General features: G+C 34.4%; 1 protein-coding gene across 1 annotated transcript in view; it reads right to left on the minus strand.

Annotated features, from left to right (window-relative positions):
• Positions 1 to 25,356, minus strand: part of st3gal3a (ST3 beta-galactoside alpha-2,3-sialyltransferase 3a) — a 249,979-nt gene that overhangs the window by 55,042 nt on the left and 169,581 nt on the right. Inside the window, 1 exon segment of the mRNA XM_051933244.1 lies at positions 9,936 to 10,122. Coding sequence (XP_051789204.1) covers positions 9,936 to 10,122 — 187 coding nt within the window.

Genomic DNA, 25,356 nt, shown 5'->3' on the forward strand with positions numbered 1-25,356 from the left:
GCAAATTCCTGGAAACTATACTGCATGACAAAATAATTTTTCATTCAATTATTAATTCATATCCAATAGTGTTTTTATGCCTGCCTGTCAGGATCTAATATGTGTGGGCCAAAATCATGATTCAACATGTTAACTGGATTAACATGGTAGCTTATTTTAAACATTATCTATATGGAGCAAGTCATCTCAGTGACTAATAACGAAAGATTTCTGCTACAATTAAGTATACACAATACACGGTCTTCTTGTGATTTGATGTGAGTTTCCACAAACTTTATTACTTATGTGACTTAGTTTGTCAATACAAAGAACGTAAATAAACTAAATGTGTAAAATCACCTTGCACTGAATGAATACAATATAGTAGAAAGACAATCATCCTGTCAAATATATGAACCACTGTTGACAACCCCACAAATAAATACATAAACACGTAAAAACTTCATAGCAGGTGGTACAGGGGTACTACTACTGCCTTTCAGTAAGTAGATCATGGGTTTGCATCATGGGTCCTTCCTATGTAGAGAGCTGTTTGAGTACTGAGAAAAGCGCTATATAAACATAAAGAATTATTATTACTATTACCTACTTTTAATGCACTAGTTATTACGCTGAAGTATCACTTCAGCAACTAAATGCATTTGTTTCCAATTATTTATTCGAGTATATATGTAGAATAGTATAGAAACAGTCCTGTTTTGCCATTATAATAGTTAAAAATCAAATGTTGACTTTAGCTTCTATGCAGACTTGGGACAGTCTCTTGAGACCACGAATAATCATTGTTGTACTATTTCCCATTTCGAGAACAGGATATAGGGTTGTTGTTTAGAGTTAACTCAGCCTGCCACGAGCCAATGGTATGTGAGCTTATTAAAGGTGTTTTGTTTCTAATCATTAAATTTTGTAGTTTTTACCCATGGCTATTTTATAGTGCCGCTTTGCTTTTTAATTTCAATACTGGTGCACCAATATGTTGTCAGTCAAAGACAAGATGACCCAGTATTTACAAACCATTTCTCTAAATCATTTATTTTTTTATAATACTTTATACTGTATATCAAAATACAGTTTAGATTAGTTAGTTTAGATAATCGATGTTCTCTTGTAATTTAAATTAAAAAGCTTTTTTATCACTTTATTTTATTTTAGACTAAACTATAATTTGTTAGACTCAACGTTCTGTGCTATTTAATTAAATCAGGTTAAATGAGATACCAATTACAACTAAGTCAATTAACTCAAGATTTCAGTCATCTTTTCTATGATGTTTACTTGTTTCTTTATTACTGCTGTTTTAACACTTCCATATCTACAGAAGGTATTTACCCAGTTTTACTGGATGTTCCAAAGATTTTGGTGCCACATGCAACTTTCAAAGTGTTGAACTGGTTCACTTCACATCCAAAGAAAAAGCTCACAAGCGAGGTCTTTTAAATTAAGCACTGTATATGTTTTGACATTGAGTCTGCATTGTCATGCATGCTCACAATCTCATTGGAATTCTTAGGGAAATTGTTTTCAAAGCTGAAAACGCTTTTGAAAAGCATTGCATTCCTTCCACTTAAAATGTAAACATGTCAAAAAAAGATATATTTGGAAACCTACCACTAGGCTCACCATTGCGTTTTTAAAATTTAATCATAATATAAAGAAACAAGTTTCCTTAAAACAAGTTTACCAGTTCTAAATTCCTAATAAAATGATATAGGCTTTATTTTTGGACAAATTATAGTTTTGATTCTTGATTATTAAAAAAAATAATAATAATAATAATAAACCAACTACAAAGTTGAAAGAAGCATTGCATAGTCATCACACAGTTTGAGAAAAGAGAAAGATGGATAATAGACATCGTATTATCTAAAATGCGTTCATGCTATATAAAAAATATATATATATCAATTGTAGAAGAAACGTGGTCAGTGCTTAGCACTGCTGTCTCTGCTACAAGAAACCTGATTACTATCCATGTGAAATGTGTATAGCTAGCTTCCTTGAGTACATAAGGGTTTACTCTAAGTACAATAGTTTCCTCCAATATTTCTAAGATGTGCTTAATATGTTACCTACTTTCTCCTGGCTGACCCAATATTGCTGAGTGTGGAAATACTTGTGAGTAACTCCTGTGACAGACTGATGTACCATCCAGCTCCTGCCTTTTACCCAGTGCTGGCAGGATTGAGCAATGCCTTTCTTTGACTCTATACTGGATTTAGTAGGCTCAGAAAATCAGCGAATGGGATACCAAACACACCATAGTTTCTCTATGATGGTTCAAATTGCCTGTAGGACATGTGGTATGGTTTTATAATTTAATTCGGTGTACGGATCTAATATTTTTTTGGAAATCAAATTAATGCGCAAATTTCACAAAGTTGTTGCACTGAGTATTCTATGTACAGAATACAATATTATATATATAATATAATACAGTCCAAATAGATTTGGCAAGGCTGAAAATAATTGCAAAAATTATTCTTATTACTGGGCGGCACGGTGGCGCAGTGGGTAGCGCTGCTGCCTCGCAGTTGGGAGACCTGGGGACCTGGGTTCGCTTCCCGGGTCCTCCCTGCGTTGAGTTTGCATGTTCTCCCCGTGTCTGCGTGGGTTTCCTCCAGGCGCTTCGGTTTCCTCCCACAGTCCAAAGACATGCTGGTTAGGTGAATTGGCGATTCTAAATTGGCCCTAGTGTGTGCTTGGTGTGTGGGTGTGTTTGTGTGTGTCCTGCGGTGGGTTGGCACCCTGCCCGGGATTGGTTCCTGCCTTGTGCCCTGTGTTGGCTGGGATTGGCTCCAGCAGACCCCCGTGACCCTGTGTTCGGATTCAGCGGGTTGGAAAATAGATGGATGGATGGATTCTTATTATTCTGCTACTTGCAATTTTTGTAGACTGTTTTGTCATTCTGCTTGATATTATAGTTTACTTTGAAGCTACTCTGTATAAAATGTTTTTCTGTCCCTATTGTAATGTAGCTATAACATGTGCTAACAATTTAAAATGTAGCTGTGTTCACTTTGACAAGTCTCAAAGGTTTCACTTATGTATTGATAGATAGATAGATAGATAGATAGATAGATAGATAGATAGATAGATAGATAGATAGATAGATAGATAGATAGATAGATAGATAGATAGATAGATAGATAGATAGATAGATAGATAGATAGATAGATAGATAGATAGATAGATAGATAGATAGATAGATAGATAGATAGATAGATAGATAGATAGATAGATAGATTTGCTGGAGAAGGGAAACAAAACTCACAGTTTACCAGAAGAATGTCTACAATAATATATTATTATTTGCATCAAATAACTGGCTGAAGTCTCAATTATATATTCCAGCCATGTATTATGTATGTATTATGAATTATCTAGTAATTCCTTTCATGTAAACATGAGAGGAGGTTTGAGGTAAGTTAGCTATAATCATGGCACAAGACAGCAGCGATGGAGTGGTGCATGTTCTTTAGCACATGCAAGTAAGATTTTCACTGTACTCTGTGAATTTGACAATAATGACCCTATGAACCTTTAGATTCTATAACTCTAATAAAATATTTGTTTTCATGAATCATTTAGCTAACAATGTTATTTTCAAGAAAACAATAGCTGCACAGATTTTAGTTCTGCTTTTAATTCTACAAATATTTTTCACCTGTATCTTTATAGACCATGATAGGCAAAGCTTCCATCCCTGCAGCTTTAATTCTGACATATTTTAATAAAACCTGCTAATTCAAGAGAAGTATCAACCTGGAATGCCAAAATATAGTAGATGGCAATATTTACAGCCAACAGAAAGTACAGATGAACAGACAGCATATTATGTTTTTCATAATCTTGTTGAATCAAATAGCTCAATTGACCTGAGAGTTGCTAAGCAAAATGCAAAAGGAAAAATAACAACAAATGACAAAACCATATTACCCGATGCCCAGAATCTGCACTTCAGATGCTGCAGCAGTAAGTTCCACATAAGCTGCTAAGTGCTATTATATTGTGGACAAGGGCTCTAATTTACGATGTTAAATGTGATGGTTTTCCAAAAAAAAAAAAAAAAAAAAAAAAGAAGAAGAAAAAGTGACTTTTTCTCTAATATTTAGAACTAGTTAAAATTTAACCTAATAATGATAGTAGAAATGGAGTTAAATTTACATTATTTGAGAAAATTAAAGTAACATTTGTTTCAGCTGTAAGACACTGTGTTCTGTAAGTTAAAATTTATTTATTTACTGAGAAAATCTTTCAATATGTACAGTTTCTACTGAGTGACTTTTTAGTAGCATGAAGTTCTGAGAGAAGCATTATGGAGCATCTGTGTCTCCTTGCCAGACAGGTAAACCCTTTGAAGCATTTTGTGAAATTTTACCAATAAAACATGAAATCAGCAACTTGATACTACAGATGTACATATTTTGTTTATGGTTATCTATAAAGCACTTTGATAAATTATTTTTCTAGCTGTTCAAATTTGTTCAATTTTTTCTTCATTTCAAACAAGTATTTCATATGAGATAATAATCAAATAAATTAACATGAAGCAGTGATCATTCATGACATGAGTTATGACCACATATAATTCTCATGCTCTTTGAGACTCTGAACTGGATAAAGCAGTTCATTTAATCATTTCAGTACTACATGGCTTCCTCCAAAACCATCATAAGCTTCTAAATAAACAGATGATTTGACAAGAAATGCATTATATGCAGAACTTAAAATTAAGAATTCTGTGTTTACCAGGTTTGAGGAAGTAAGTGGTATAACAAAAGCATATGTTTTGTAGAGTAAGACTGAATATATATCCAGTACAAATTAGTTATACTTTTTGCAGTATTTTACTGGAATGCAGTAAAATAAAATCCTGGCGATGTACCAAAAAATGTACCAAAGAAAATTATTATGATGTGAGAAAACATTATACAGTATGTGAGAATACTGAATAATTGGTCTAATTAAGAAAGACAACAAAATTGAATTTACATATGAAATATAAACCAATATGTTTAGCTTCTGCAAAAAAAAAATGAAAAATGACTGCACCATCCCCTGTCTCTTAAAAAATGATCAAACTTTTAATAACATTTAATACTACCCATTCCTTTTGAATTCTGCATTTGCTTAGTGAAGTATGTAGTGCACAGTCCATTCACTCAAACAGATTTCATACATCTTTAAGAGAGAATATATTATTTTAGAATCATTCTATGGCCATATATTTTCCCTGAAGAATGGTACAAGGGATTTAAAAGACACCACAGGGCTCTTACACAGGGGTCTTACAGAAACAGCTGACTATACTTCAGTCGGGTTCTTCCACAATATATTCCAATGCAGAGCTAATACTGCACACAGACCAGTTTTGTCAGTATTGCAAAGTCCTTCATTATATTAATATTCGTTAACACTTTACATTTACTTTTTCTGTTCTTATTAACATACATATAGGGAAGTCCAAAAGTGTGAATTAATAAGAAGCAAAGGTATATACTGAAAGGATAAAAACCATTTCCATATATAATAATACCATATTACTTTTGTTAATGAAATACTGAAGATTTTGAATGGCAGAAATGATTAGAGGTTTATTTTTTGCTCCAATTACATTTGCTTGGCTTCAAGATACCATCCAGTTCGCAAAGCACATTTTTCAGAACTCTCCTAATGAAATGATCTGTGATGCAAACTATAAAGTAGATGTAGAGTTAAGTTACATAATTTTATTTAACAAATTATTTTGTTCAAACTTAACAATATAATTGCTGTTGTTATTAGATCAAACCTTTGTTACTGTCTGTGCAAAGAGGGAAAAAAATAGGGGGCATAAAGCTTATTAAAACCCCTCTTTTAGAAATAATTGTTAACTGATTGATTTCTAAGCTGTGTTATGAAGAAGCATGTCTGTCAAGAAATTCCAATTAGTAGAATTCATGTTGTATTCATTTCCACAACTTTGAATAAGTAAAAATTGGATCCATCATGAATATAAAGACATTTTTATATTTTCTCAAACTTTAGCACAAAAATGCTTTTTCCACTAGGACAAACCTTTTCTCCAAGCAGCACAGAATAAACGTGAATAAACGTCTTACTTGTTTAAAAACCTGATTTACCAATGCAAGTATGTAAGACAAGGCTACTTGTACTGCAACACCAGACAATGAAAACCTGGTGTTATTTTAAAAAAAAATATATGAACAGATGTTTGCTGTAGAATAAAAGTCACCAGTATTACAAAAAAACAGGCATCATGACTTGGGTTGTGCAGCTGGAGAATAATAATGAACACAGGGTAATGGTGTTCATCAGTAATCTGACATTTTTTTATTAACATCTTCATTATTTCACTAACTCTAAATTTCACTTTTTGCATCATTTGCTTATTTAGACTTAAATTGAAACAAATATTTAGAAATTTAACTGGATACTTAACAGGTCTTAACTCTGTGAAAATGTTTTTGTTTTAGAAATCTTTTCATTAATAAACACTTTTAATTATGGAAAAGCTGGAACCATAGAAAGGGGAATCACCATGTCACTGTATCTTGAATTCTATAGACAACCTGCAAGAGGGTGGGATGTGGTTTTGACTGTCTAGAAATGTAGGAGTGTGGGTGCAAGGGGCACCACAGCAGGGCAAATGCTCAAGGCAACCACTGTTAAATAATTTTGTATATAAAATGCATTAATTGTTAAGAGTCTAAGTCTTAACATTTGACAACAAATTGCTGGCACATGTCAGAATTGATAAGAATACAATATGACTTTTCTCCTGCACAAAGAAATTGTAGTATGACTGACCTGCAGTCTGATTTTGCTCAGCAGTTATCTGACCACATAATGCAGTGTGCCTGCAATTAGTTTGAACACAGAGCTGTCTGTGACTTTACTTTCATTCAGAGCTCGACTCATAAGTTAAAGCTGTTCTTGATTTTCAAAACTTATAGCCATGTCTATTTATAACATAAAGAATAGAACTCATTCATTTTTCTGCCCTCCTTGACAAAAGAAAAGTAGATAAGGGGCAGGCAACCAGTAAAAGAGGTCTGTCAATTATGGAGCCAATTCAGCAACTGTCAGTCATTCAAACTGACACAAATGACTGCTTCTCCGATAAAGTACTAACAACAAATGAATTCCAATTTAGGTGGGAATGCAAGGGGCACCTTTGAAAACACATTTTTCAAAACTTTCTTTCACTAGTATTTTGAATAAACAAAACTGACCAACATTATACTTAAAGTAGTTAATTCCTCCTTGACGGTACCAGTCAAAGTGAGGATGCAATTAAATAACAAAAGCCTAAGTCATGAACATGCAGCATGCTAGATGAGAAGAATACAATAAATGACTAGACGATGAGCCAATTATTCATTTTCTGAATCCACTTTTCTGTCCCTCTGTCCTGAGGGTCAGAGCATAGCTTGAAGCACACATAAAATTTTCATTACGAGATGTACTGCAAATGCATATTTATTAAATTTACACACAAGACAAATAACAGACTAATTACAGACATATTTATGTTATTGACTTTTTCATTACTGCATCATGTTAATAAAATGGAGTAATGCAACTGATAAATACAAATTTTACAGTGAAGTTACAAGAAAGAAGATAACTCAACAAATCGGACACATTTTTATCTTGCTGTTCTTATAATTTAAAGTCTAGCAATGCCAGCCATGTTATAACCTTTTAACCATATAACTGCAGATTATTTCTATAGCATTCATCTTTGAAAGCCTGAATATTTCCTCTGAAAACTTATAATTGCTCAATTTTCAGTTTTTAGTGTTTTGCAGTATGTGTTCTGGTACTCTGCACAGTGACATATTTTCATGTCACTGAAAGAGCCATAAACCAAAAATATTACTTATTTTCAATTTTGTCGAGACATTATATTTGTTAAAAGAAATCCAAAGTCAAATATATTGTTTATGTGGAAATCTTGTGTCTACTTACAATGTGTTCTGATTCTTTTTTCATTGTTCCATTGATTTTTTTATTAATAAGTAATCTGCATCGATTCATTAACATATCCAACAGCTATACCCTCCATAAACCTTATTCACTGGTTTTTCATTTAAAAGTGAAATTAACTGATATTCTCTTGTAAATAAATACTTTTAGCTGAGACCAGACTATCTTTACAAACTCCATTTATTCTCTTACCAAATCCTTTATTTGGCAAACATGCATTAGTGATGCTGTATGAAAAATGATACAAACACATCAACACATTTACCCTAGTTTATTTCTTCTTTCTTTTAGAATCTTTGCAAATTAATTATTCATTATTTATCTCAAAGGAGAAACTAACAAAAGGAGCGTTGAAATTAAAATGGTAAATTAAACCTCACTTACAACCTGAAGACACATAAGACCAGCAAATGTACTTACAGTACTAGAACAAACAAACAAAATTAGCTATGAATAAGAAATGTTTGGCATATGCCTACATGGCTGAAGTAGCTGTTCCTACTTACTCCATGTGTGTACTACACACATAGGAGCATTATTTTTAGTGCAGTGAAAATGTAACTATTGGCTTTCTATCACTGTATATGTTATCTGTACCTGCCTTGTCCAATTCAGGGCTATGGGGCTTGGCAGTGGGGGTGCAGAGCTTAATATCCAGCAGGAGCAGAGGATGCAAGGCAGGAACCAATCATGGATGAATGGCTCAGTTAACTATTTCTCCATCCTATCACTATCAGAACTCTTCAGTCCATCCATTATCAGACCCATCCATTCATTACTGAATCCAATTAGTCCAATTTATTGACAATGGGGCTGTAGCTTGTCCCAATACCAGTCAATCTTGGGAAGACACACACAATGAGCCAATTTAAATTTCCAAAATAACCTACCATGCATGACTTTAAGAGGAGTATTTTAGTTTGTAAACCTAAACAGACACAAAGTGAATATTAAAATTCTACTCAGACAGAGCCAAGATCTGATCCCAGTCTCTTGAAGCTATACAGTAATGCAGCAATGCTAACAATTGTGCCTCAGTTACATCCTCAAATAACTATATATAAAGAATTTTTCAGTACACATATACCATCTCATTTTGTATGTGAGGCACTCATTTGTTTTACTTATGGTGTATTTAAAATGTGCTTACTTACTTAACTAATGTTTTCTCACTACATGGCTCATTTTCATGATATATTCTGTGTTGTGCAGCTGCACAAGTCACTTGAACAAAAGGACTTTATGTGTCTTTTGATCTTGATATACTAGCTACAAGGTTATGCTATACTGGGTCACACAAAGCTATCAGTCATCCTACCATCATTCATTTTGTCAGGGTATCGATGGCTTTATGGCTTGTTGTGACATGAAATTATTTCTCAGTATTTAAAAATAATACTGCACTCCAAATTCCCACATATGATGACGAAAAAAAAAAATTTATCAGCAAAGTATTTTGACAAATTGTAATCTTTCACAAAAGCTACAAAAATGATGTAAAAAATAATATGAAATTTAACAATAATACAATATGGTTAAAATCAAACAAGTTACCATGCTAAAACTATTCCAATACTAACAAAACTAAGGTAGAAAAATAATGAACTGAGAAAAATTATACATTCAAAAATAATAAAAACAGACAGTTAATAGTTAATCTTTAAAAAAGTGTCAAGCAGAGAAAGTATACAGTGTCATACTCTGTGTAATCATTAAAGATCCTTACTTTTCACTACTTTCAAAAAATCCTCTAGCATTTCAGAAATAAACTGAAGAGGCTGATGCTAAATACAGTACCTTATGATTGACAGACAATGCTAGATATATTCAGGCAATGCAAAAATTTAAAACAGCCCTACTGCTTTTTTGAAATAATAAAGTAACAAGCTTTTCAATGCCCCCTGATGGCTATTTGTTCAATGACAGCTCACCCATGCTCTCACCAGCTTTTCTTTGTTGATAACCTGTTTCAGCCACTTGAAGTCAAGGGGTTTAAAAGCAGAAAAGACAAAAAGGGAGTCCTTTTCATATCGATCTGGATTCTGAAACGCCCCCTCAGGATAGGTGATCCTAATTGTTGTCTTTTTGCCGACATCCTTCTCAAATCCAACCACTGGAGCCTCATTCAGCCTAAAGTAAGTTAAATATCTGTATCATTAAAAAGGTACAAACAAATTTACAGTTTTTCAATTACATTTAGTTTTAAGCAATAATAAAGTATACCCCCTGGCTAAAAAGGTATGAAATTACAAGTACAATAATGAAATTTAAATGTGCTTTGTTTGGCACAACATGAATATACAGCAGGCTTTTTGTAAGGAAGTGCCAGCTGGATCCTAAGAAAAGGACGCAATCAATTGAATGAATGGGAGATTAACAGGAAATATGTGGCTCTAAGACATAACAGCTTAAGAAAAAATTAAAGGGTCCCCAAGCAATGATTTAACTGAATAATAAGATGAGTAAAAGCTGAGAGATCACTTGTGGACTAGTGGAAGCACATTAAGTGAGAAGAAATTTAATGAGTGAGAGAGAGGTGAAAAATTATTTTATCCTGTCAAGCAAGAGAAAAGCAAGTGTGATGGGATTGTTCTATTATTCACAAATATTCCAGAAATTAATTTCCTAGGAAATCCTTAATGGAGCTATAGGGGAGCCAGACTACTTTTCTATGGACTATAAACTATTGCACTGATGGAAAAACATGATCACAAACACAAACAAAAACTGGGATAACTTAAAGTCACATATAAGGTGACTGGAAGCAATTAAGGAAAACTGACATGAGAATGGAAAGTAACTGCAGAAAATGGCACTTGGGTATTAGGAAATGTGCAAGAAAAACAATTCCTTCAGTTTTCTAGAATATCATGTATGGTTGCTGGGAAATGTAACTCAATCAGTCAATCTATTTCACATGCAGTTTTCAAGGAGAATAAACTATAATGAAATAATGCTTTAAAAAATTGTAATATCTAAAATTACAGTACAGTAATCCCTCACTATATCGTGCTTCGACTTTCGCGGCTTCACTCTATCGTGGATTTTATATGTAAGCATATTTAAATATATATCGCGGATTTTTCGCTGGTTCGTGGGTTTCAGTGGACAATGGGTCTTTTAATTTCTGGTACATGCTTCCTCAGTTGGTTTGCCCAGTTGATTTCATACAAGGGACCCTATTGGCAGATGGCTGAGAAGCTACCCAATCAGAGCACATATTACATATTAAATAAAACTCCTCAAATATACTGTGAGCAGGGGGGTTGTTCGCACCCTTAGTAGATACGGACGCTCCTCAAAAAATGCAGAAAGACTACCTTCACGTTGCTTCCTTCCTTGCTGGGCTTACTTGTTACTTTGTTGTGCGATATGCTTCCCGCACAGTGCTTCGCATATTTAAAAGCCCAAACAGCACCTAATGATTTTTGATTGTTTGCTTTTCTCTCTCTCGCTCTGACATTCTCTGCTCCTGACGGAGGGGTTGTGAGCAGGGGGGCTGTTTGCACCCCTTGAGGATACGGACGCTCGTCTAAAAAATGCAGAAAGACTACCTTCACATTGCTCCCTTCCTTGCTGGGCTTACTTGCGGCTGCTTTGTCAAGCGATATGTTTCCCGCATGGTGCTTTGCATACTTAAAAGCTCGAACAGCACCTATTGATTTTTGATTGTTTGCTTTTCTCTCTCTCTCTCTCTTGACATTCTCTGCTCCTGAAGCACACTCCTTTGAAGAGGAAGATATGTCTGCATTCTTTTAATTGTGAGATGGAACTGTCATCTTTGTCTTGTCATGGAGCACGTTTAAACTTTTGAAAAAAGACACAAATGTTTGTTTGCAGTGTTTGAATAAAGTTCCTGTCTCTCTACAACCTCCTCGGTTTCTGTGCAAATCTGTGACAATATAAAAATAAACATATGGTTTTTAATTCGCGGATTTTCACCTTTCGCGGGGGGTTCTGGAATGCAACCCCCGCGATGGAGGAGGGATCACTGTACACTGTTTGTTGAAGCATACAGTTAAGGTAGGTTTGATGGATGACCTTATTTTTCGATTCTAACCAGCAGCTTTTACTAATTGAAAGGATATAAGAATTTAAGGTAGACCAAAGACCAAACACTACCAACAAATACTTTTAATTGCATAAAATATTTTAATATAGGTGCTTTTAAATATAAGAACATAGAGGCAAATGACTAATATGATAAATGGTAAAGTTACAATCAGAACTGAAAAAGTGGGGGAGTTCTACATAGAATGCTACTTAATACTTCAAATTTTTATATTTTATTTAGAATTGCTTTAGCTGGGATGTCATGGATTAAAAGGGACGATAAAGAAATGTGTAGACACTACAAATGATTAAGGAATATACTACTTAAAATTGTCAGCTATTCATCAATGCTTTCAATAGTTTTAACTTTTAAATATGGCTAAATATACTGTATTTTGTACATTAAATATTGTTGATTCATTAGCATGATATACAGTACCACTGTGGGGTTTTCTTAAGTAGTTTGGCTTCCTTTAATAATGCAAAGAGATGCTGTTATATGGGCTGACAAATCTAAACCTAGTACGAGTGAGTGAAGTTGTTCACCTGACATGCCCCATTCATAGTCAAGTCTGTATCTTGTGTCTAAGAATAAGGCTTTTGTAACATAAGGAGCCATGCCATGCTGCCTAGAGATCTCACTTAAAACAACAGTTCTATGGGTTCTTACTTGAAAAAATATAAATTCTTTCCATGTGCTAATTTCTTTGGTGTAATGTTTGACTTGTTACTATGAAGGCCAGATTAATGACTGTTAAACCCCCACCACCCCATTCCTACACTGTACTGATTTGCTGGTATGCTAGTCTTTGCTTTACTAAACACTAAATGAATAATAACTTTTAAACTAACTTTTTAAGTCATTATGTTTGGTTTTTTAAAGATGCATACAATATATGTGGTAGCAGAAAAAGTCATGAATTCTGTGTATAAATTACATATTTACCACATATTTAATTTGTTGATTGAGCAGTTGTCAGCCCTAATTTGAATGCAATACAAAATTGTGATTGGAATTTCATTATTGCTGAGTGTTGGGGTGAAAGTACTCTTAAGACTTTCAGCATGTTTTTGTTTTCAGTAGTAAGCATGTTTAGTTTTCCAGTCGTTCTTGAGGAGTAATAAAAATGGTTTAGTGTGCTGCCAAAAATCTTGATGGACACAGAAGTCGACTACTCTAAAATACTAACATAAATTTGGATAATTATATATTATACTAAATTGTCTAGTAAAATGTGGAATATCATGCTCCGAATTGAGCACAATTCTTGCTCCACACATACTTAGCTAACATACTCTATACTTAACATTCACTACAATTAATGGTATAATTATCCTTATATCATTCCATTACATACAATATAAGAAGGATCTTAGTAGAAGTAAAAATACTAGAAACAATAATCACTTGATGTATCAAGTTGTGTTGGTAACAGTGAACACTCTGTAGCTACCTGATTTGTACCGTTATACCATACTTTAGTTTTCAATACTGTAGAGAAAAATGGGTGGAATTAAGGGCACCTATGTCAACATACGCATTAAGAAATACATCACCTGGACCAAAAACCCTTAACCTTTGAGTACAATAACAACTGCTTAATCCCACTCACGCCAACCAGCTTTGAAATAACATCGAAATCAACATCTTTGTAGGCACAAATCACAGGTATATTCCTACTGATCAAAGACTTATCATGGTGTTATTGTATAGAGGGAATATTATTCATTTTAAAAGCAAAAACTAACAGCGTGAAGAAATGCCAAATATGAGCAGGGAAAAACACTTATCACAGCCTACAATTACAGAAGTAACTACATCTATTTTTTCCATGATTATTTAAAAATACAAAATTCATTAAATCACAAATTTATACTCTGGTTAATCACTCTTAAATTCACACAGACACTCTAATTTCTATTGCTGTTTTTTGAATATAACAGAGAGCAACTGTCATATATATTTTGCTAATGAGAACATTAGAAAATTACTCAACAAATACCAAAACAAAAGGTCTGAACTTCCCAAACAAAATCTGACTGCCAACCAAAATTTCTTTGAGCCTTTATGTCCAATCACAACTCAGAGAGTGGTTGTACAGGTGGTCCACTTCTACAAGTACTTGGGAATCAGGCTGAACTGGGCTCACAACACAGAAGAACTATATAAGAAAGGGCAGAACAGGCTCTTTTTTCTTAAGAGACTGCATTCCTCTAATGTGGGTAATGTTATTCTTTCTCATATTATACAACTGTGATGGCCAGTGTGATTTTCTATGCTGTGGTGTGGTGGGCCACTAATGTCACCTGAAGAGCGGCCCACTGAATCAATAAACTAATTAAAAAGACAGACTCAGTTACGGGATGCACTCTGGACCCCCTAGAGCTAATAGCAAAGGAGACAATTAAAACAGAACTGAATGCCATTATGAGCAATGCTGCACATCCTTTCTCTAACACACTAACTCTGAGGAATTTCAGCCAACAAATTATTCAGCAGAAGTGTGTCAAGAAACTCTACTGGGCTTCCTTTATACCAACAGCAGTACGCCTGTATGATGCCTTACCTGTGACTGCTAAGTAAGTTTTTTTTTTTGCTCAGTCTGGTGTGTGTTCAGACCATAGTTTGGGTATGTGTGTGCATCTATCTATCTAATTGACAAGCTTCTGTAAAAAGCCAAATTTTGCCCCTGTGAAAAATAATTTTATATTTTGATTAGGATTCCTTACAGTGCTTTCAAGAAAAGCAAGAATGGGAGTGAAAAAGCATGAATTTTATAGTCTAAATATAAAAACACTGCACATCAGATTTTCAGGCCTAGCCGGACAAAGCTTTAGTTGAATATCTATTAATCTCACTTCTAACTGCAACAGTGTTTTCATCATTAAGAAAGTGTTTTCAGAATATTCATCAGAATCAGAGTACAATGGAACACAATGGAGCACTTTCAAATGAAAATGTACATGAGGCAGGAAGGAAGTGAGGTTTTACAGCTTAATTTTGTTCCAGCTCTATACTTCAGAAGCAGGATTCCTGCTGTTTTTTTCCTTCCCCAAAACACTTGATTCTTAAACAAATTTCTAATTAGGCTGAAATCCCCAATAATACATTAAAATAAATATAAAGCTTCTTGGGTAGTAAATGTGTAGATGTGTCTAAACATTTTACAGTACTATAGATGTGATTGTTAGAAAAAGAGTACAACAGTATATTGTTGCTTTAACTTTCAATTTTCACTTACAGAACTAAAAATATATATTAAAATATGATCTTGAAATAAAACTTTAATACGAAAAATTGGCCACTTTTTATTTCAGAAGCTTTTTTCTTTCGTAAAATTATCCATGATTCTTCAAAAGACTAGTTAAGATGTAAAGAAAGGCACTCCAATCTTAAACTATAAATTCACTTTTTTGTTCTTAACGCTAGAATCCCTGAAGTCTACAAAGAAACTTGTAATCCCAGGCTACGTTAAATTCCTTCACATCTTTCCATCAGCATTTTATTTTGCAAATGTGTCGATCGGCAAGCAGCCTGCTATGTCATCCCCTCCACCGCCAGAGCTGAGTCCGTTGCAAAATTCTCAGAGCTCAAGTTTCTTTATCTGACAGTAAGGTTCCTAGAGTTGTATAGGGCAAATACTGTAGTATAGTAAAACCTTGGATTGCGAGTAACTTATTTTGAGAGCGTTTTGCAAGACAAGTTAAAATTTTTAATAAATTTTAACTTGATAAACGAGCAAGGTCTTGCAATACAAGTAGTCTGTATACACTTTGGTCGGCCAAGCGTCACGTGATCACAACTGAGCTGATGGTGGTTCTCTCGCAAACCGAGGCACCACTATATATTGTTATTTAGAATACATACATTTCATGTGTGTTCTGTGTCTACAACGATTTGTGTAAATGTAGGATGGCTGGAAATGCGAGGCAAGAAATGCTGAACACATACCTAAAGCAGAAATTTTTTCCATGTTATACTAATAATGATGTGAAGTGTATAATGTGTGAAGACTTTAGTCCAAATATTAAATAAACAAGTGCGCTTTTATTCAAGACCCAAAGAAAAAAAATCATTCAATTTACATGTTGCTGTCAATGAGTTAAAAACCCAAGCTCATTTATTATATTACTACTAGAATATAATAAAAACATACATTTGATTCAGTCTGTAACACCCGGCATAAATTTTGGCTACTTGTAAAACTTAGTGCTTGTTTTTTTATTATCCAATTTTATTCTGTCAGTGATGTTCACATGGTACAACAAACTTTCCTTTCCCTCTCTGAGTTGATGGTATTTATCTCCATTCTTTTCACAAGAGCAGTGATGACCACAGTTAGTTCTGAGCAGGCATCAATCACAGCACCATTTGCTGCTGCAAGTCTGAATCTTACTCACATCATAAAAGCTAATAGTCATGATTTTTCAGTTTCCAATGTTCACATTTTATAGAATTAAATATTTTGTATTTAACACACAAAGCAATGTTTCAACTTGTATGTACAATAATATAAATGCACTCATTGCACTCTTATCTTTTTACAATGTGAAACTTGATTTTGAGAGATATCTTCAGTACTTCAGAAGCTAACATATGCACGAAAATGAGACCAGATCCTGCAGACAAAACCATTTTAATGGAAAATTCTGACATGACCCCCCCCCCATTATTATCCTTTGAAATATATTCATAAAGTCGGACTTAATATAAACAAGTATGCACTATATGCTCTATCCGTTTAATGATATCTGTCATGCAGGAAATCATGCAGGATTGCACCTTTGCACAGTGTATTCTTTTGCATAGCCTGTGCAGTATATAGTGCCATTTTGGAATCATCACTCTTTCTGCTATGAACAACATATCATAAAGATACTGAATCCAATAAGAAAAGACATTCTTAAATTTTTTTAATAAACTAGGGAAATAAATAGATGTGTTAAAAAAATTTCTGTCAGTGACACTGTAAGTGGAAGAGTTGTTTGAAACCTGAACATTCTCCAATTGATTTGTTGAGGCAACCAGATGATCTACACCTGCATTCCAGTGTTAGGAATGAATTCTGACAGCACCCAGCTAGAGAAGGATCAATAACAGCTGGCTTTGTTTGTGACTCAATAACAGGGCCAGAAAAGTGACATGGACACAGGATTGACTAAACTCAAATAAATGCCAAAAACAAAATGCTAAAAAGAAAACCACAAGTATTTTTCCAAGATTATACCAGACCTACTTCATCTGTATGTTTTAATCTTGCAAAATAAATAAGGAATGATAGACTAAATAACACAACTAAAGACACATTAAGTAAAGAATGCACTTAGAATTTGTATAACAAATACATTACTTACTCAATAACATACAACAAAGAAATAAGGGATTGCAATTTTGAATCTCTATCTTTGAAATAACTGACCAATTTATTTCAGGGTATTTAAATGTCAATATTACACTTAAACCAAGGCAGAAAAGAGTAATAAATGTTTAATTTAGTTTAACACATATATTCTGTTTTCTTCCTGCCTGGAGTTTAAAAATGAGCACGAAACTGTAATTTTAAGCAGTTGCCTGTATATAGCTTACAAATTTTTGGAGTGTCTATATGGGTTTTATTTAGACCGTCTGGGTTTCTGGCTATAATTCCAAAGACATGTATGTGAAGTTAATTGATAATTCTCAGTTTACTCCATGTGATAATGGAGTTCCCATGAATGGGAACTGTGATGGATTGGCCTTCTGTTCAGGATTGGTTCTTGCCTTGTGTTTGCTGTTGCTGGGATATGCTAAAACACAATCTTGTAACCATGACATGGATTAACAGGGTGATACTTTCATATTAGGTTAAGAGACAACTTTACACTGGCCAAGTATGAATTAGTAAGGGTGTGTGAGATTAACCTCCAATACACTAGTGTCTCATCCAAGATTTTCACGTGCTCTCTATAGCCCTAAATTACATTTAGGTTACATTTATTATAAAAACTGTACTTTCATTTTAAATAACATTAACAGAAAATGAGAAATTTAATTTTAGCCATTTTATTTGTTCATTGAGAATTGCAGTTTATTTCTGCTTTACAATATATAAATACAGTTAAATTATATGTAATTTGCTAGATGGTCTCATTTACAAAACAGGCACAAATAAATATTATGAACACACACATTTTATTCAAGAAGTATTCATTTGGTACTAACTAAGGCTGACTATTTTTACCCCTGCTCTTTACGGAATCTAGGAAAACAATCCTATTAGTAATGCAACACAATACCGCTGGGGGTTTATTCAGTTTACACATGGGTTTTAGCATAATGCATAAATAACACATTGTCAGTGCATAAACTAAAAGAATACATGAAAGTAATTTTTTAAAATATTGTTTTTGTTTAAAGAACAGCAGTCTTATTTTTTTTAATTAAATTAATAAAATGTTCATCTTCTTAGTATGTCTCTGAACATTTTTATTGCTTAAAGGTTATATTAGTTTATAATGCGAAAAAAGCTATTTAATGCTAACTTTAAGACAAAGTACTATATGGTCTGATAACAAATTAAGTCAATAGCATTTACATGCCATACTTAAATTAACATAATATTCAAGTATTCATAATGAGAAACATAGACACACTGTAGATGAAAAGTTCATATTAAATGCACACCCATTTATAAAGAAAGGATAGTCAAAACAGTATTTAATAACATATTTCTTTGGTTTGAAGAAGTTAGAAAATTAAGAAAATTATTTTTATTCTAAAGAAGAGAATTATGTAGCAGTCAGTAATGTCCCATAGCCAGCTGCATTCCTAAAGAAATAAGATATCAGACCTTTGATGAGTAATAAGAAAACACAGAAAAGAGAGGTTAAAGATCAAAAAAAGACTTCTAGTTCAAATCCTAGCTCAGCTACCGAGTCACCATGAAGACTTGAACAAATCACTTAACATCTGAGAGCTTTCAACTTTCAATGAGGTGTGAAACTCAAGCGACATGTTTATAGGTATTGTGTTGCACAACCAGATGCATGGTTCTGATATTACTAAATAAAAAACTGAGTAAATATGCTTTTATCCAAAGCTTATTTACAGAAACGGATATATTTTGTAAACAACCAAAAAACTTAATGGTGTAATTACTAGTAACTAGTAGTTTTTTTTTCTCTGAATTTACTGTCTTAATCTTCTTTATTTATCTGGTTTGTACAATGCTATATACTGTATAACCTGCCGTTCTATCTTAAACTCTGTGAAGTGCCTTGAGCATGGGAAAGGCACTATATAAATAAAATGTATTATTATTATTATTAACAAAGAGGTGATTAACTATTGTCATATACTGTTTCTAATGTGTCTTTAATTAATAACAACAAAACGCTTATTTGCCTAATAAAAATCAAATATTTATTCCAAGCTCAGAATGCACACATGTGAAAAAGCTTGTGTCTCAGTTTTAAAATGTACAGCTCCCCTGACACACTAGAGAATTGTCTGTGGAAAATTTACTACAAGCTCCTTTAATGAGAGAAACATGGAATTGCACCTACAAAAGTGCAGCTGGGTACATTTGGATTCTGCTTATTGCAAAAGGTATGACTGTTTCAACTGTAAGAACATACAGCACATAAAAGTTAAGGTTTCTGGACCAGGTGTAATCTAGTCATTTTGAGTTAGCAACAAAAAAGCACCATATTTAAATATTCAGGTTACACTGCTCCTTTGAGCTTGTATTTCTGTTTTTAAGTTTCACCATTGTAGTTTTTCTCATTATGCAATTTATAAATTACAATTTCAGTGTTACATATATTCTACTGTCTTTATATTCACTAAAGGTGACTAGCAGGAAATTCAAAAAACAGTAAATGTGTCTGAATTTTAAAATGTACTGGGTATAAATTCTTGCATATTTTTGCTTTTATCACCTTTGTAAATTTAAACACAATTTCTCTTTTTCTTTCAACATGTTTAGAATGTGATAGGTTACTTACATCTATAGCACAGTATGTATGATTGATACTGCACTTTGGCAAGTAGAATATTACCCTTTACTTGGTTTCTCTGTACTCAGATACTGAACTGTGGCAAGCAGATTTGTAGCCATTATTTGTCTTTCTGTATTCCTTACTTGTAAGTCAAATTTGATAAAGGTTAAAATGATACAAGGTAGAATGCAGAATTTTAATGTAGCTGACTGTGGTGCTCCAGGAAAAATCTCTCACTCAACACTAGCAAAATTAAAGAGAAGGTCATTTACTTCAGGAGGCACAGAGCCATAGCCGGCCCAACTCTACATCAACAGGGATCTGGTGAAGGGTGTCACCTCCTTTAAACTTACATCTCTGAGATCCTGTCCTGGACAGAAAACACTCTGGTGGTGGACAAAAAGTCCCAGCAACAACTGCATTTCCTGAGACTTCTACAGAAAGTGTAAATGAAAGGAAACCTGTTGTTGACATTCTACCGTTCAACCAATTAGAGTGTTTTAGAATACTGTATTTCAACATGGTATGCTGGCTGTACAGCAGCAGACAGGAAAGATCTGCAGAGGGTAGTATCCACGGCATAGAAAATCATTGGCTGCTCTCTGTCCTCCATGGAAGATATCTCCAGTGCCCAATGCCTCTGTAGACTCAGGAAAATCATTAATGACCCTTCCCATCCTGGCCACTCATTGTTCATAGTACTGCCCTCCAGCAGGTGGTACAAGAGTATTAAAAGTAGAACAAAAGATTTGAAGATAGTTTTCACCCTTGGGTCATCAGAATTTTAAAAACTCATACACTGTTCATTGTTTATACAAAAAAAAGTTACTTTAGTGGATAATAATCTCTGCCCTTTATTAATTTATGTATGGTATATATTTGTTATAGGATGTGTGCTTTTTATATTATTTGCATGCCATTGTTTGTTGTACTTGCACTGTTTACAGGTGGAGCTTTTGCAATTTCATTGTAATTGTACAATAACAATAAAGGCTTTCTAATTGTATTATCTTTATATTTTATGATCACAAGAAGAACATTTTCTGTTCAAATAAACTGCAGAACTGAATGTACCTTTCAAACGATCTGATGGAAAAATAACATTTTGCAGAAACAAAGACATTAACAATAGAATCCCTGAAGCCTAAGAAAATATTCGTAAGGCCGAGCCACGTTAAACTCCCTTGCACCTCTTCATCAGTGTCTTTGTTTTACAAATGTGTCAATCAGCACAGGCAGCAAGCATCTTGCTATCCCATCCCCCACCGAGGTAGCTGAAGTCAAGTCCGATGCGAAATTCTCAGAGCTAAAGTCTCTTTATCTGGGAGTCAGGTGTCTGGAATTGTATAGGGTAAATGATATATAGTTATTTGGAATACATATGTTTCAAGTGTGTTCCGTGTCTACAACGATCTATGTAAATGTAGGGTGACAGGAAATGAGAGGCAAGAAATGCTGAACACACAACTAAAACTTTTTTCTTGTTATAGTAATAATGACAAAAAGCTGATGTGAAGTGTATAATGTGTGAAGACTGAAGTCCAAATATCAAATAAACACTCTCAAAAAAGGTATAACAAAAAAAGTGCACTTTTATTCAAGAATATAACCAAAGAAAAATAAATTATTCAATTTACATGTTTGGCTTCAGGAATTCTAGTGTTATAACACAGCAGGTTAATTGATTAGAAAGAGAGAAAAAATCTTTCTACCCAAATAACTGTTAGAGCCACCACAACAATATGCTTCATAGCCATAACACCTGACAATAATATTAAATATAGGTCAAAGCTATCATATGTTAAAATGTACTACCTTAACTAAAGACTACAAAATGTCAACAAAAGTGAACTTTGTGAGATGGAATGTCAAAGGTCTCAGTCATGAATTAACTCACTTAACATGTTTTAATTCCAAAATAGTATTTTTTAAAAGAAAGTCACTTAATAAGTAAGGACCAGTTTTGGTTGAAAAGAAAGTGAACTGGCCACATTTTCCATTCCAGCTATACAAAAAAAACCCCCAAAAAAACCCAGGGATCTGGAAATTTTAATACACAGAACTGTCCCATTTGTAGCAAAAGACTTAATATGTGATCCTGAAAGGCAATATGTCCCATTCATAATGGTAACACTCATAAAATTATAAAGGACTGATACTTTAATTGGATTTTAAATCCAGACCTGGATAGGTCCTCAGGTACAGCAGCGATAACATCTAATACTGCAGCAATAATTACACAGTTTGTAATGGATCAGAACCTTATCAGACCCATGGAGGTTTTTAAACCCTATTCTAAGGATATATTCCTTCTCCTCACGAGTTCATCTTTGTTACTCAAGAATTGATTATTTCTTCATAGACAATTTTTTGCCCACTATCAAATCTTGAAAGTACAACGCTATTGTTAACTCCGACCATACCCCTCTGATCATGATCTTGGAGCTTAAATTACTATGCCCTCCACACTCATGTCATAGCTGGCGTCTTAACCCCTTGTCATTAGCTGATGAGAACTGTACAAAATTCATATCCAAGCAAATTAATTATTTTCTGGAAACAAGTGACACAAAGGCTATCTGATTGGCATTCAAACACTCCTAACCCCTTAACAGCTGTACTTGGTGTACTCCCAGATAAGCTTAAAGTAGAGAAGGACCAACAAATCATAACTGCCTTTATCTCACTACTGCTGTCTAGGCTTATCTTACTCAACTGGAAGTATAACAACCCACCACCTGTAGGTCACTGGGTGTCCTATACTATCTGAAATTGGAAAAATTCAAATTCCCACTGAGAGGATCTGCTCAAAACTTGTTTTAAAATATGGCAGGATCTAATCAATAACATTTTAGAATAAGCTTCTATATCAGGGAAAAGGATACTCTTCCTTGCTTGCTGATTTTTAAAGATTGGCTTTGTTGGCTGTCTCTCCTCTTTTTCTTTAAATTTTCTTTGATTTTATGGACTGTCATTTGCTTTTAATTAAAATCAATAAAATAAAAAGAATGAGAGGAAAACTGGCAGATAAGAGTTAACACATTGTTAGGTGAAGATGAAAAAAGTACACAGAACAGCAAGGAAATTCTAGGCTGGCCAAGAAACAATGGACTAAATGCTGTGACAGTGTATATATAAGCAACAAAGTACGTTTGGTTGCTTTTTAAAAAATATATAGTCAAACAAATCTCTGAGTGTAGAAATAATTTTAATCATGTTCAAGACTATGGAAGACAATTATGTCAAGGTGATGTCTTTAGTGGGTCAGAAGGTAGGGAAGAAGTTAACTCTTAAGGACTCCTCAGCTTCAGATACCATTAGTACTAAGACAAAACTACATATGGTATAGAAACATCACATAAATAATAAAAAGAAGAGAATTTCAAAACAAGTAGGATAAGTACAAATATGAAATCATAAAATCAGACAAATACGTAAGCAGCCTAGTTCTTTTGTGCTGTCTGGTCAATAACTTATATAAACCTGTCAGAGTCTGTCTTCCTTTCATCCAAGTAAGTGCATGAAGTCACAAAGTAAACAGAATTTGAGGAATTTTTATGATATTAAAATAGTCTAGTTTCACTACCGAGCCACTGGAACTTTCTGAAACAGGCCCAAGATAAAACAATGTCTAAGGATTATTGAATAAAAATGCAATATTCATCTATCTGTTTAGGACTGCAAGAAAAAAAAATTAGCATATATTTGTATTTTATTTCTTAAGTACTTTAATTTTCTGTCATGGCTACTCTAAACACCTGTATCTAAGAAAAGTGAATTGCACTATGCCTTAATCGCCACAGCACAGAAGCCTTATTTCCATTAGAACAATCCAAACAAGAACAGGCAATTCAGCCCAAAGCTCGCCAGTCCTATCCACTTAACATTTCTGAAATAAAATCAAGTCTAGTTTTTAAGGTACCTAATGTCATACTGTCTACCATGCTACTTGGTAACTTATTCCATGTGTCTATGGTACTTTGTGTCAAGAAAACCTCCTAACGTGTATGCAACACTTACCCTTAAGTTTCCAACTGTGTCCTCATGTTCTTGATAAACTAATTCCCTTCATAATTTTAAAAACTTCAATCATGTCTCCTCTTAATCATCTTTTGATTAAACTGAAAAGGCTCAGCTCTCTTAATCTTTCTGCATAAATCATAGTAGTCCTAGAATCAGCCTAGTCGCTCTTCTCTGGACTTTTTCTAGCGCTGCTATGTGCTTTTTGTTGTCAGGAGACTGAAATTGTACACAGTACATCAGACAAGGTCTCACCAGTGCGTTACAAAGCTTGAACACAACCAGTTTGACCTGTACTCTACACATCGTGCTATATAACTTAACATTCTGTTAGCCTTCTTAATGGCTTCTGAACACTGTCTGGAAGTTGATGGTGATGACTCTACTACAGATCATGGACTATCTTAAAGACAGACCTCAGTATGTGCATCTCGGGAACTGCAGGTCTGACATTGTGGTCAGCAACACAGGAGCGCCGCAGTGGAGTGTACTTTCTCTGGTCCTGTTCAGCCTGTATACATCGGACTTCCAATACAACTTGGAGTCCTGCCACGTGAAAAAGTTCGCTGATGACACTGCTATTGTGGGCTGCATCAGGAGTGGGCAGGAGGAGGAGTACAGGAACCTAATCAAGGACTTTGTTAAATGGTGCGACTCAAACCACCTACAACTGAACACCAGCAAAACCAAGAAGCTGGTGGTAGATTTTAGGAGGCCCAGGCCCCTCATGGACCCTGTGATCATCAGAGGTGACTGTGTGCAGAGGGTGCAGACCTATAAATACCTGGGAGTGCAGCTGGATGATAAATTGGACTGGACTGCCAATACTGATGCTCTGTGTAAGAAAGGACAGAGCCGACTATACTTCCTTAGAAGGCTGGCGTCCTTCAACATCTGCAATAAGATGCTGCAGATGTTCTACGAGACAGTTGTGGCGAGCGCCCTCTTCTACGCGGTGGTGTGCTGGGGAGGCAGCATAAAGAAGAGAGACGCCTCACCCCTGGACAAACTGGTGAGGAAGGCAGGCTCTATTGTAGGCATGGAGCTGGACAGTTTGACATCTGTGGCACAGCGACGGGCATTGAGCAGGCTCCTGTCAATCATGGAGAATCCACTGCATCCACTAAACAGTATCATCTCCAGACAGAGGAACAGCTTCAGCGACAGACTGCTGTCACTGTCCTGCTCCACTGACAGACGGAGGAGATTGTTCCTCCCCCACACTATGCGACTCTTCAATTCCACCCCCAATTATACGAAGATATTGTCTGTCTGTATATTTGCATTGTTATCGCACTTTAATTTAATATT

Source organism: Erpetoichthys calabaricus, chromosome 10 (assembly GCF_900747795.2).
Source record: "Erpetoichthys calabaricus chromosome 10, fErpCal1.3, whole genome shotgun sequence".
Taxonomy (NCBI): domain Eukaryota; kingdom Metazoa; phylum Chordata; class Cladistia; order Polypteriformes; family Polypteridae; genus Erpetoichthys; species Erpetoichthys calabaricus.